General features: G+C 30.9%; 1 protein-coding gene across 1 annotated transcript; it reads right to left on the bottom strand.

Annotated features, from left to right (window-relative positions):
- Nucleotides 1-13,570: 13,570 nt before the first annotated feature.
- LOC130735517 (kunitz trypsin inhibitor 5-like) lies at nt 13,571-14,451 on the bottom strand. The gene has a single exon (XM_057587471.1). It carries the CDS (start codon nt 14,395-14,397, stop codon nt 13,765-13,767), a length of 633 nt encoding a protein of 210 aa, XP_057443454.1. The 5' UTR covers nt 14,398-14,451; the 3' UTR covers nt 13,571-13,764.
- Nucleotides 14,452-15,026: the final 575 nt, after the last annotated feature.

The following is a 15,026-nucleotide window of genomic DNA, read 5'->3' as shown; positions in this document are numbered from 1 at the left end:
TTACTTGTTGACTCATGAATCCTATTTTTATTTATGAATTTCTCATCTTTTATCTATGAATCTTTATGCTATTTTGTATGCGATTGAGAAATTGGTAGAAAATAGGGATCCGGTGAGGAATTGATTAGGAACGCCTACGCCTTAGAGATAAGGGTAACTTCTAATTGTGTTGGCTAGTAACTAAGTGTTTTAATTCTCCAATTGAATTCGTCTAGGAACTAAGAGATTAGTGTTAGCAGTTTAATTGGAAGTTCTGCGTAGTTAAAAGATTATCACGTAGAAACTTAGGCAAGCACCATAAATAAGTTAGATAATTCATGAGTTAATTAGTCTATTAAGAACATAAGTGAAATTGATGAAATCCTACCCCAGGTACTTCCCCTTTTGAATGCTTTCAATACTGCATACTTGCTTTTCACTGAATTCTTTAACTTTCAATTAAGTTCGTTTTCAACAACAATTATTTACCCCCAAAACCTTTTTACTAGTCTTTTTAATTATTTAATAGGTGAAATTGATTTGGACAACCACAATTCTTGAGTTTAATATTTTATTACTACTTAACGAATAGGTACACTTGCCTAGGAGTTGGAGTATCATGTACCCAATTTAACACAATACGGGAGCTCCTGAATTATTGTTGTCCAATAACTTTCACCAAAGGTATAAGTTCTAGCCACAATTTTACGACCAACATTCACAAATGCTAATACCTTGTACTTGTCATTCACTTCATCATAGCCAAAAACAACATCATCAGGTTCTGACATCTCTTCAAGAGGCGCCGATCTATTAGATTCCAATCTGGTAGCAGGGTTCCACAATCTAAAGCATTTATTATGATCACTCAAACACAACAGTCCATTGAGTGAACCTATTAAAACTTGATTGCCCTCCATACTAAAGGTTTTGTTTTCAGTTGGGGTGGTGGGTTTCCAAAGAATGAATGCATGTAATATGTTTCAATGACGTTCTGAGAATCGTAAACTAAGGCCAACCGCTGGTGGGTCATGAGTAAATCAGAGATTGAGGTGTGAAGGTGGTCCTTCACGAATTTAGGAAGGGAGATTAGAGTTTTCCATGATTTACACACGCACCTGAATCGAAGAAGGGATTTCACCGAAAGCTTCAGTAGGATCTCATACACGAGTTCATCCGGCAAGACCGACAACCGTGAATCTGGTAGTTTTTTCCTCATAGCGATAGCCGATAGGTTGTGAGGGCAGAGTGTTTTTCAGTGATACCTATCATCATTATCCTTTGAACTTATATACCCTGCAAGACAAGAAAATTTCATTTTTGATCTTTTTAAACGGTTTTGTTAGCGATAATTAAGCTGATAACAATAAGTCAATAAGTAACAATGTCACATGACTTCATGTTTTAATCCAGACAATTCATGATTAGATCTAACGGTCGTGATTTATTCTCATTTTCTCATGTAAGATCATCTTTCTCATAAGATACATCCTATATATATATATATATATATATATATATATATATATATCCATGGGATATCCTTTGATTTTTTTATTTTATTTTATGGAAATATATCCTTTGAAATTTGAAAATCATAATTCATTTTTTTACATCGAAAATATAAATTACAACCTCAAGTGATTGATCTTTGAACCTTCATCTAACCCATATATCCCTAGCTTTTACCATTTGAGCTATCATTCGGAGACTGAAAAGCATAATACATGACTTTATTTCTTAATAATTTGTCCAAACAAAACAATGAAAATTTGAGTTTAAAATAAAATTAACTAAAAACTATAAACCATAAACGTTTACATAAAATTGATAAATTTGGCATAATTTATAGATGAATCGTTGTCACAAAATCCATATAGCTTCTTTATGCATTATTTCAACATTTCTCCTATTTTCATTGTCCTGTCATTTTTACTAACTGTAAAGCTAGGGATTTTATAATTTTCAGAAATTCTCTTTTGACTTTCTTTTAAAGCTTAAAAAATGCATATAAGAACCCAAGGAATATATAACTCATATACAATAAAGTCAAGATGCAAAAGCTCAATTCAATTTATTTTCAATTATTCTATCTACTATATATCTAGATTAACCTTCTGAGTTTTCGTTAAAAAAAAAACCTTCTGAGTTTTTAATGTTTGTTTTGTCTTTCAAAAAAATGTTTGTTTTGTCTTTCAAAAAAAAATGTTTGTTTTGACTTTAAAAAAAACACATGTTTTATTTTTTGAACTCTCAAAAAAAACATGTTTGTTTTGTCTTACTTTTCAATAAAATTGTAAAACCAACTAATGAATAATATAAAAAAACCAGTCACTACATTTTTTTTATAAGCACCAGTCACTACATAGAAAGCTAATTTTCACTTCAGTCATTAATTTCTGTAAACCAAAACATCCTTATGTGTTTACATTTTTTTTATAGGCCAAATGGATTTATTAAATTATAAGGGGTTACTTCGGACACAAACATGTGATATGTTAAGAACATATATTGCTCACATCAAACACATAGTATGATAGGAATCTATAAACTGTTATTAATTCGTACACATAAACATTAAAAATTAATTATAATTTATTTTAAGAACCTTAAAGATTTACTTCTCATTTTCTTCAATTTTTTGATATTAAAGATATTTTTACCTTATATTATAGTCCTTTTTTAATCTTCACAATACTCACTTTCTCTTGACAGGACTCTTGAGAGGACATGTCGCCTGAAAGCAATCATGCTGGGGCAAGGAGTCTGCAAAGCAAAGTTGCACTAACCATTAACTTTAATACCACATATCGGGGACATAAGGGGAGCTCAAAGTAGAAGAACTGATTCAATAGGCTAACACCGAAAACCACTAAGAGAATTAAACTTTACATATTTACCTAAAATCTTTAGGAATGACCATTGAGTATGTGGTGATGACATCTCTTACTTGTAACTCACACCGGCACCGTTATTCATCAATGAGAGACACCGCCTAGCCATCACATTGTCATGGAAACTTTGGATATAAGGGATCGTCATAGCATGGTCGCTTCAACCATCCACTCTAATACCACTTGTTGGAGAAATATGAGAGCTTAAAACAAGAGAACATACACTACTAATTGGTCAACAAAGAAGACTTCTTAAAAAAATTGAAATCACGTCTTAGCCCAAAATCTTAAAGCATTGAGTTTGATTTACGTCTATTATATTATCTTTATTATCTCACTGATTCTTAACCAATGTAAGATTAATCATCTTGCCGCGTGTACTCGCACCTAATTGATAAATGATTGACCGTAAAATATGTTTCATTGTCATGAACAACGATCGAATCTTACCTTGTAATTATGGGACGAGAGAGTAGTCATCGCACCCCCAACTCATTATTGTGTTTGAAAAATAATTTTGATGCGCCCATCATGTAATATGCATAAGATGCCATGGTATTATTAATTTTTTTTTGTACAAGACGGTATTATTATATGAATAGTAAAAAAATGATACAAAAATATTAGATAACAAATAAATTTGATGCGCTATTGACAGAGGTGTATCCAGGATTTTCTTCTTGGGGGGCGAACCATAAGACTAAAAAAATCTTCATTGAATATTATATAAAATTTAAATAATAAAAAAAATTAAATACAACTCTTCATTCTTTCATAGTACTAAATTTATCTATTATTGTATCAACGAAGATTTTTTCAGCAATTTCTCTCTAGATATATACAACCCGGGGCGGAGCCACCAGGGTAGCTTACCGGTGTTCCACACCCCCGATATTTTAAATTTTCACACCGATACTATGTAATTTTTTATCTAGCCCCTGTAATAAAGAATATATAAAGTAAGAGTTAACACAGTACGAAAAATGAACAAAACTGTATGAATGAGAGTCGAACCCTTATCAACAAGAATATTATGAGAATGAATTACCACTATACTAGATATAAATATTAACATCATTGATCTTTATGATAAATATTTCATACCAATTATTATGTGTTATTTTTCTATTAGTTTTTTAGATAACAAATATAGTTTTTAGTTCGTATCTCTTACACTCAAACTATTAATATATTTATAAAAAATATGAATTGATTTTCTATGTAGAGTCCGTTTGAATCACTATTGAATAAAATTATGTTTGATAAAATGAAATTTGATAAAATAAACTATAAAAAATTGAATTTGTACGTAGAAATTATACCAAAAAGTAAATTTAAAAACTGAATGTTGTTTGAATAAAATAAAGTAAAACTATTAGATATAAAATTACTAAAAGGTTTATTACTAAATAAGAGATAAATATGAGATATAAATTTTGGTAGTTTGTAATTCATGTGTTTCAACGCAAAAGTGAAATAGAAAAAGTATCATATTTCTACATTGTTATTAATTACATTTTCACACTCGTAACATACTTATTATGTGCATTTTCTCCCTTCACATACTTAACGAAAAATCTATAAACTCTATAAAGGGAGAGTCTCTGCACCTTGAAGGGCAATTTAGTACTTCAATACTTTATTGTACTATACTTGAAATTTGTATATGGCTATTTTAGTAAATATACTAATTATTTCACCCCAGAATCAATCTCAGTCGTTCATTCCCTTTCTTTGAGCATCTAAAATCATAGATCTAAATGCTCTTTGCGCTTTCAATTGCATAAGGTATTGGCGTCTTTTATTCTTCCTATCCCATTCAAAACGCACATTGCATCCGGTGAGAACGTTCTTCTCCTCCTCTCTTTAATTTAATTTCGTCAGTTTCTCTATAAACAACCCGTTTTTGGATCCGAAATGAGAATAAATAGCGAATTGCAGGCTTGGAATCAGAAATGGAAACCATGTAGGGTTTGGAATCAGAAGATGAAGACAACAAAGAAGAAGAGGAGAGAAGAGCGGTAAAAGTCTAGGGCGTAAAAGAAGAAAATGGTGGCGGATTTCGAATGTCTACAGAGGGTAACACTTTTTCTACCTGATTTTCTCTTCTCTGTTTCTTTCTTTTCATTTACCTCCCTCTTTTTGTTTTACCTATTGAGAATTGGAGTTTTTTCATATCCGCTCTATGTCGATTGATTTTTGATTTTCCGTTCAAAAGCCTTTTATGGTTTCCATTATTCACCATTTCGCATCTTCATTCGCTTTCTAACTCCGTTTATGGATTTCGAATCTCTACAGGTGTGTAGTGCTTTGTTGTTACTATTAGGAGCTTCATTAACATGCCATTTCAGACCCTTACATTATGTTTTCCTTGCATAAGGTTTTGCTCGCAAATTCCATCTTTTGGTGATTACGATGAAGACTTTGAGGTTTTTGATTTCACCAACTGTACTAATTAATTTAATGTTTCTGATTACTTTCATCAGAAGGGTCCTCTACACCATCTTTATTACCCTGGCTTTGAGCAACCTTGGGTAATCTTCCTTTCTTTCTATTTAATCATAAGCTTATGTATGCATTGTCAATTTTGTTATCCAATTGCTTGGAAATTGTGCCGGTTGTACTTTCTGCAAAGCTTTGATGTTCTACAATTTGAGATTCTGGAAGTGCCTTTGTTTAAGGAGGGATCTATTTTTAGCCACTTGAGGGATGTAAAATCCCAACTCTACTTGATTCTAACTGTTTCACAATATATTTAAATTAGATGATTAGAAGGATCAAAGATGATAATTAGATTGAAATTTCAAGGAGACCTTATAAGTGAATAAACAGTTGTCAATCCAAAGGTTTCATGATAACAATGACCAGAGGAACGAAAAGTAATCGCCATGTTTATTTTTTCATTTGAGGTTTAGGAGTTTTCCACAACTCAAAGCTTTTAGATGATGAGATGGGGACTGATATTAGTTTATACTCTCCTTCTTCAAGTTAAAAGAAATCATGACTTCACCAGGTGCATTCTACAATGATCTAAATGATTTTTTCTTTTTATTTATGGTGTAAGCATTGATAAGATTGTTTTATTCCCCCATGTAGCTACTCCCTTAAATTGATTTTGTTTGTTGATGGGAGGATGGTTGGTTGCTAAATAATTGATTTATATTTTTTAGTCCTTTAAGTGTTTCTCTTTGTTATGTTTCTCCATTTCAGAAAATAAGATTGAGAGCTATTGAAGTTGAAAAATGTTCACAATTTACTTTTCAAATGGTTGAGATCTTTACTAACACATTTCCAAATTCAGGTGGTGCTTATCGAAAACTGTTCACAGCTAGACATGCTAAAGGCATTGGTTAGAGAAGAACCTGGGAATAAAGGGGATTCAAACATGCTATAACATGCTCAAGGCATTAGTTAGAGAAGAGCGTGGGTATAAAGGGAATTCAAACATGTTATAAGAGATGGAGAATTTGAAGGCTGAGTCATGGATGTGCTATTGCAAGGCCTCAGCCTCAGCCTTTACCCGCATGCAATCCGTTTCCCACTTCCGGACCCGGTAAGTAAATTCTTACTTTTGTTTTGAGGTTTTACAAGTTGTTCCATTATGTGTTTTTTCTTATATAAATTTTGGAATCATTTTCTTCCCAAACCTGTACATTTTGAAAATGTCACCTTTGAACTTTGCATATACAGTTTTCGCCACCTTTGTCTTTTGATAATTGAATCCATATCCTCTATTTAATTAATTTTTAAAAGTTTGTAAAGATTTACTTCAATATTTTCCATAACAGCAAAGCTATATGTAGTCCCATATTTGGCTATATACATATATGATAAATCTGTAACTTTAGCAAGGCAATATGTTCAGCTTATACAATTAGTAGTCTAATCTATATTTAGGAAGAAGTTAAAATTTGGATTATGACCATACTGATCAGTAGTCTAATATATATATTTTATAAATGAAAAAGTTTAGGCCCTAAATTAAAAGGGCTTCAGTATAACATATATTTAGCAAAGCAAATGTAATGCATCCCATTAATAAATGATATCTTCTATTCAAGGTTTAAGCATCACTGCCAAATGATAGTTGCTCTTAGCTCTAAAGGTTTAAGGTTCGAACTGGGGTAGTTGTTGCTGAGTTGCTTTCTTTCCTGTGAATTAGCCCTTTAGCTATCACTGAGAGATTTGGATGTTGTATAGCCCTTTAACTATTTCGAAGAGTTGTTGGGCGGATCATATCATTCATATGCTTAGGGGAGTTTCTCCTCACATGTTAGTTGTGACATTTACCTAGCTTTTCTCAATCTGAACATGCAATCTACACATCCCTACATTGCAATCTGCACATCTCTGCATTGTTTCGCATCCTATCCCTTCTTTTTCTTCGTCAATTGTTGGTTCTGAATTGGTGTCCATAGTGGGTTCTGAAGTGGTAGGGTTTGCAGGATCTTGATCTTGATAATAGTTGTGGAGGGTCTTGCAAGGGTTTGCAGGATCTTGATCTTGATAATAGTTGTGGAGGGTCTTGCAAACTACTTTGATTAAAGATGGTTCCAGAAGCTGTAATGCTAAACTCATCAAACTTATTGAGAAAGAGAAGGATTCATTTTTTACTTAGTTATGTTTTTGTTTCGTATTTCTGTACCATTTAATCTATTGTATCTAAATTTACTTATTTAAGTTAGTTTTTTCATAGGGTTTGCAGAATCTTGATCTTGATGATAGTTGTGCAGGGTCTTGCAAACTACTTTGATTAAAGATGGTTCCGGAAGCTGTAATGCTAAACTCATCAAACTTATTGATAAGGAGAAGGATTCATTTCTTACTTGGTTATGTTTTTGTTTTTCATATTTTTGTATCATTTAATCTATTATATATAAATTTACTTACTTAAGTTAGTTTTTTTAAGGCTAAAATGCACTTTTGGCCCCTGATGTTTCAAGTTTGTGCAAATTCTGCCCCTACTCTATTTTTGTCGATGTTTCTACCCCTCATGTTTTCAAACAGTGCATCGTCTACCCCTCATGTTTTCAAACAGTGCATCGTCTACCCCTCCGTCAGGGGTAGACGGTGCACTGTTTGAAAACATGAGGGGTAGAAACATCGACAAAAATAGATAGGGGCAGAATTTGCACAAACTTGAAACATCAGGGACCAAAAATGCTTTTTAGCCTTTTTTTAAAGTTGACACCGAAAGACCATGTTGGATCAGTAAAGGCTAGGGTGAGTAACTCATGGAGCATGGTGGAGACATTTACCAGAAGCAATTTAGACCAAAAAAATATTACTATTATAGTCCTATCTCATAACTATTATATATCTCTCTCTTATCCCTTTCCCATGATTTTTTACCATTATACCCCTCCCTTCTTTCCCCTGATAATAGTTGGGACCCTAGAGCATTGGAAAAACAATTATAAAAAAAACAGAAAATTTGTATATTATGAAATTGTTGGATTAATTATAACTTTCAGTTTTATACCCAATTTGACAATCCCACTTGTGCAATAAACTAATTTTTTACATTTAAATGATGAATGCCTTTTGTTAGCTCATATAAGTTACTTGAACTTTATGCAATAAACTAATTTTTACATTTAAATCAAAATTAAATAATGCAATCCTAAATGAAAGTTAACAGTTTAAACATTAAATTTGATATGAATGTAAAAAAAGTTCCCACTAAAAATAAAATAAAAAGACAAAAAATATAAAATATAAAATATAATTTGAAAATAAAGTGCAAATAATTTAAATTAAAAAAAATGAAATTGATAAAAAACATGTGATTTGAAAGAAAAAATTCAAAATTCAAAAAAGTACAAATTAATTGAAAAATTATAATATAATATTTAATAATACAACTTGAAATTTTTTAGTTAAGAATGACTTCAAAATCAATTAAATTGTTGAATTAAATGAATATACACCGTCAGTGTAAATAGATTTTACACAGTCATCCAATTGAATTCCGCCACATCATCAAATAGATCTTTGTTTTAATAATAATTTAAAATGAAAGTTATTATTCCTCCTACGTGGTACGTTGTGATTGGTTGTCATTGTAAAACTGTTTTACACCAACAGTGTATATCCATTAAACTCTAAATGGTTATATAGAAAAAAAAATTAATTAATGTGACCTTTTGGAAAAATAGGGGTAAAAACCACAAATAAATAAAATGATTGCACTTTTATCCATAGTACAAACACATTCATCCCGAAATATACATAAAAAAGTTTAAAATTAGGTATGAAATACCATAAGATATCATATCATTTTTATATAATAAATTAATTAATAGTAATATTAAAGAAAATTATATCAGTTACAGAATTCCATAAAAAGATGATTAATTATTTTTTGTTTATACAATATATTAATTAATATTTAAATTAATCTTTAGCAACCAAAGGTTGGGATTTTACATTAAATTTGATATAAATGTAAAAATAAACATTCTACTAACCCTTTGACCTACAACTAAATTTATTTAGTTTTTATTTAATATTAGTTATGAAATTCTATAGGACATGCTAAATTATTTTGGATTAATAAAATATGTCAATTATTATTAATATTGAATTTTAATCCTTAGCAATTAAAGTTTGGGATTCTTACATTGATTATTTTTGAAAGATTACATTAAATTTAATATATGAATTTAATAATAAACTTTCTACTATGTAACCAAAAACTTTCTACTAACATTTTCACCTATTTATTTCAAAAAAAACCTTTTCACCTGCACTTAGTTTTTTTACTGTTTGGTAATAAAAATATTATCACGGGATATAATTAATAGAAATTGGTAATTTTAATTGTATTCAAATTAATATATTTCATACCGTTTTCTATTACCTAATCGCAATAAAATTTGAGGAAAAACATTGGAAAACAGTTTAATGAATATATGGTTTGTTAAAACATTTTATGTTTTCATTTTTAATTCTTCAAATTTAGGAAAACATGTATGTTTTAACTTTTTGTTTACATTTTCACCGTCATCATCGTCTCTTCTGCTGCCATCATCACCGCTAACACTTCAACCTTAACTGCTGCCACCACCAGTGCCACAGTCACTGGCGCGTCCTTTACTGATGGCAGCGATGAAGGCAACTGCAGTGGTGATGGCAGCTATACATGATAAATTAATTCCAAAATAAAACTTCCAAACATTTATTATATCTAAAATTAAGTTATCCTTTAAATTTTTAAAATTTTATGTTTGGTGTATTAAATTGCGCTCGCAATTCGACCTTATTTTGAAAAAAATCACGCTTAAAAGAAAAAAGAATGTCCCCAATGGTTAGGTCAAGTGATAATCGTTATGAGACATAAGGCTTGAGGGATATGAAGTGTGAAGAGGTCAGGTTCAAACCCTGATGAAGGAACTAATTGCTAATAACTAACATTTTCCTATAAAAAAACCTTGTGCGCTGCACGAGTCACAAGACCAAGATAAATAAGATAAAAAAAATAGTTACTCAAAAAATAAAAACAAACACTCAACACAAAAAAAACTGACAAATTTATGTTCCTTATATCTAAAATAATTTCTATTCTTTAAATTCATAAAATATCTTTTAAAAAAAACACATATTTAAAAAAATCATAAAAGAACAAAAATGGAGATTCCCGTGCATCGCACGGGTAAAAAATACTAGTGATTTATAAAAAAATAACTTGGAGGAGATATCTCTATAATAATGGGTACGTTAAGAAATGTTTGATTGTTTCAGCAAATGATTTATAAAAAATTAACTAGGATGAGGTATCTCTATAATAATGGGTACGTTAAGAAATGCTTGATTGTTTCACTTTAAGGTATTAAAAAATAACATGCATACATTATTATTTTGCAAGAGATTAGATAAAAAAATTATTTTTATTTATTAATCGTGATTTTAAAAATAAAATATCATTTAATTTAATTTTAAATACATTTTTAAAAGTAAATACATAGATGATTTATGATTTAAAATCTAAACTAATTAGGATTAATTATTTCCTATATATAGATTATTTCTTATTTAATAATGAATATATAGAATATTTTGATTTAAATTATGATTTGAACTGACTATTACAAAATGTCCGTATTTATAGGAAATGTGGAACGATACGTTCTCAATTTTATTCTCAATGTAATTATTTCAATTGGAAAAAAAATATCATATATCCATTACTTTTTTTTTCAATACATCGGAAAACTATATATTACTTCAAATCTATATAAAAAATCTATTCAATAGATATGAAAATTGAAAAGTCATAAATTGAGCATTTAGGAAAACAACGACAAAAAGATTAAAAAAAGAGCTACCCGAAAAAATAAAAACAAACATTCAGTAAAAAAACATACAAATTTATGATTTCTTATATCTAAAATAAATTTTATTCTTTTAATCGGTAAAATATCTTTTAAAAAATAACACAAAAAATAAAATGAATACCCCCGTGCATCGCACGGGTAAAAAATACTAGTATAATTATATATAAGCATACACTTGTGTTCATGACGAAAAATATTATTTTTTCTTTCTAATAATGGTGAATGTTTTGATACACAATAAAAATCACGCTAAACCAAAATTATAGTCGATAAAAGTAACTCCACATTATTTTTGTCCACAATAATTTTTTATAGTATTATCAAACATGCACATATAATTATTTTGTTTGATCAATAGTCCCCCCGGTGTGAAAATTCTGGCTACGCCCTTGTATACAACTAATAAATTTTTGAGAAGATCATCTTCAATTTTGTTGTCAAACCGAGTCTTAACAACTTTTATTGCAGAAAAAGATCACTCTGTAGATGTTGTTGAAACAGAGAATGTCAAAACAAGACATATCAATCTATCAACAAGTTGAAATATTGTTGTTTTTCCAATTTCAACTAACTTCTGGTAAAACTAGGATAAACTGGAAATTTTTCATAAATTAGGATCTCGGGAAACATCTGAATGATAATGTCTCAGTTGGAACGACAAATTCCTTTTTTTAACTCAGATTAATACATATAGACGGTGAAAATTTCAGAATTCTTGGGGGCGATGACCCCTGCCAGCCCCTCACTAGATAAGCTATGGCTATTGAAATAGATATACAACAATAACCTTCATGCATGTATATTTTAGTGTCAAGAAAGCCCCTAAAATTCATGTTTGAAATTAGGGTGTCTCCATATTGGATTAGATCTATTTTAAAGAGAAATCATTGATCCAATTTCATTGGTTTTTTTATTATTTTATCATTCAATGGACAATGGATCAACAAGCACAAGTTCAAATGATAGCTACCTGCTGAGAAGGTTTATCTGGTAATGGTCCTTGATAAAATGATTTCTTTGGTAATGGTCCTTGGACAATGTCCCCACCTTTTACCCTCCATCCCATAGCACCTTTCTTCACAAGTCCTGAATGATAGCTCACGTGGTAAGAGCTAGAGACATAAAAGTTAGGTGGGATGAAGAGTGAAGGGTCTAGGGTTCGAACCTTGAGGATGACTAATTTACTAATATTACTAACAACTACTTAGTTCGTTCCTTTTTAAGTGTTGTTTTATCATAAAACTTTATAACCAAGATAGTGGATTGTTAATGTATTTTTTTCTCATTCTACCATCTCACATTCCAATCATAAAGTCATAAAGCTTTCCAACCAAGATAGTGGATTGTTAGTTTTTTTTTTCACTCTCTCATATCATTAAACCATTTACCACTCTCACTCAATCATAAAGTCATAAAACTCTTCATAGTTATTGAGAAAGGATAATTTTATGGAAAATGTGAAGTGGAAATATTGGAAAAGTAAATGTATAATTGACAAGTTAACCTTAAAATATCAAAATGACAGTTAAATAAGAATAAGAAAATTATTTTAAAACGACATTTAAAAAGAAACCGACAGAGTATCATTTGTCTATAAAAAGAAACCTTTCTTCACAAAACTTCGATCGAATTTGAAGCCAAATTGAATGCAAACCAAAGCGGCTAGGATGACGGAAACAAATCCGTCACGCAAGACCTGAGTGGTGGATCCCATGAAGCCTCTGGTAGTGGCTCTGCTTGCAAGAACTGAGCAGCGATGATAACAGAAACAAGTGAGTTAAAGGTGCTATGAAGGTGTTTGAGAAAATGTCCATGAGGATGTTCCACTTCAATGTGTATGTGAAAATGTCACAGGGATATTTTGATCCGCTTTATTAGCTCACATAGTGGTATGCATTTTGAATGCTCTTTTGAATGAATGAAGGGTCGTTATAGTAGGAGACACTCTTCTTTTTCGTTTTGGGTGAATGGGTCACTGTTATGTAAATTGTAAAGAATTTAATCCCTTCTTCACTTCTTATCTGGAATGTTGGTTTGCCACAAAATTTGATCCCAATAATGTTTGGTGTGGACACTTGAAGTGTTGACGTTTTAGATGAGATAGGAAGGAGAAAAGAGATAAATGATATATGTGATATATAATGTGATGTGATAGAAAGATAGATATATGAGAATAAAGATGAGGTTTAGAGAAGATGTTGTTACAGTTAATTAGTGGTTCATGAATCCTTACTAATTTAATATGATCCGGTGTGTTTTAGAGGGCCATTGGTTTTTCTCGGAAACTGTCTTTTCTTTTATATTACGTACCACATAATTTAGCAACACAAGAAAATAAAGCACAAGAAAAAGAGAAATAAGTTGATAAAGGGGGTGGTACTGATCGATCACTGAAAACTTACCTGAAAAAGATCGAGAAATAAGTTGATAAAAAGAGAAATACGTGTTGTGCAGCAGAACATAAATGAAATTCTTTTCTAGATAGTCTAGATTCGACTACTTTTAGTCATGACTAGCTTAAGATTGCTTAGAATATTGGAACATTGGACCTGCACCTACATATTCCATCCCTCAGCCCTTTTGAACATGACTTTAAAGGATGGAACTTTATCACTGAGAGCCAAATGCTTGTCCTTACCATCAATATAGATCCCAAGTTCCCTGCATAGAGTATTGCATTTGCAGACTGAGGGACAGAAAGAAAGCACATAGTCTTTTCCAGCTTTCTCAATCTTGAACCAATTGACAATGGTATCAGCACCTGGATTTCCTTCAACACCACCAGTAACCAAAAACCACACTCCAGTTAACTCTTTTTGAAGCTTCCACACAAAGGATGGGCCACAGGGAGATTTAATGGGAAAGGACTTGATGTTGAGATCTGTTGAGGTGAGGATGACACCATCTTTAGCATTGTAGGGTGTGAAGGTTACTGGGGTTCCATTCCAAACTTCAAGCTTCGCTTGCACCACATTAGGGGGACATGACTTGTTGCCTGTGCTTTCAACTGTTAGCCCTCCACTTTTGCCTCTTAAGACAGGCAAAATGTAGTAATTGACACCTGTTCTCAGTTTCTGGCCTGAGGTGTCAAGCACTGGTTCAGGTGCTGCAGCAATAGTTAGGCCAATCAAGAGTTCAGTGGTGAAGGTAAAACAAATGAAGGAAAATGCTATGAGTGAGGTCTTCATTTTTCTCTTAATTTGGTAAGAATAGATATGGCACTGTGGAGAAGGAAATAGTAGCCTCTATTTATAGTGCTTAAAGGGAAACATGAGTCCTGTTTGTGAGAACATCTCCAATCAGGATTTTGATTTGAAGTTAAGAACCCGTCATTTTAATTTCTCAAAGTTCAGTTGAAGTTATTAGTTCTTAAAAATAAATTTCAATCACTTCTACAAGCAATATTATTTTTGGAGTTTTTAGAATAAAAAATCATATTTTATCTCATTTATTAAGTGAAATCAGTTAAAAAAATAATGAAATAAAGTGATGATAAACATCAACAGAACCAAGAGAAGATCAACACATTCAATACATCAAAAATTAATATTTTACCATGTTCAATTTTAATTATGTCATAATTAATATTTAATTTTAAGTATTGATTTAATATTAAATTGAAATTAAAATTAGGTGCCGAAAATAAAAATATAAGGGGTATTGTAGAACCTGACTAAAAGAAAAATAAGAATACATGGTTGAAGTAAATTTGCATTATGTGACACTTTACTATGTTTATCAAGAGAGAGTTAGAAAAGAAAGAGATAGGGGAAATGGAGAAATCACTCTTGTTTGGTGAAGCATTGGTGGGTCCAAT

This window comes from Lotus japonicus, chromosome 2 (assembly GCF_012489685.1).
Source record: "Lotus japonicus ecotype B-129 chromosome 2, LjGifu_v1.2".
Lineage (NCBI taxonomy): Eukaryota > Viridiplantae > Streptophyta > Magnoliopsida > Fabales > Fabaceae > Lotus > Lotus japonicus.
This window is presented reverse-complemented; position numbering and strand designations above follow the sequence as displayed.

Coding starts and splice junctions, on each gene's coding strand:
- LOC130735517 (XM_057587471.1), bottom strand. CDS start 14,397: ATGAAGACCTCACTCATAGCATTTTCCTTCATTTGTTTTACCTTCACC.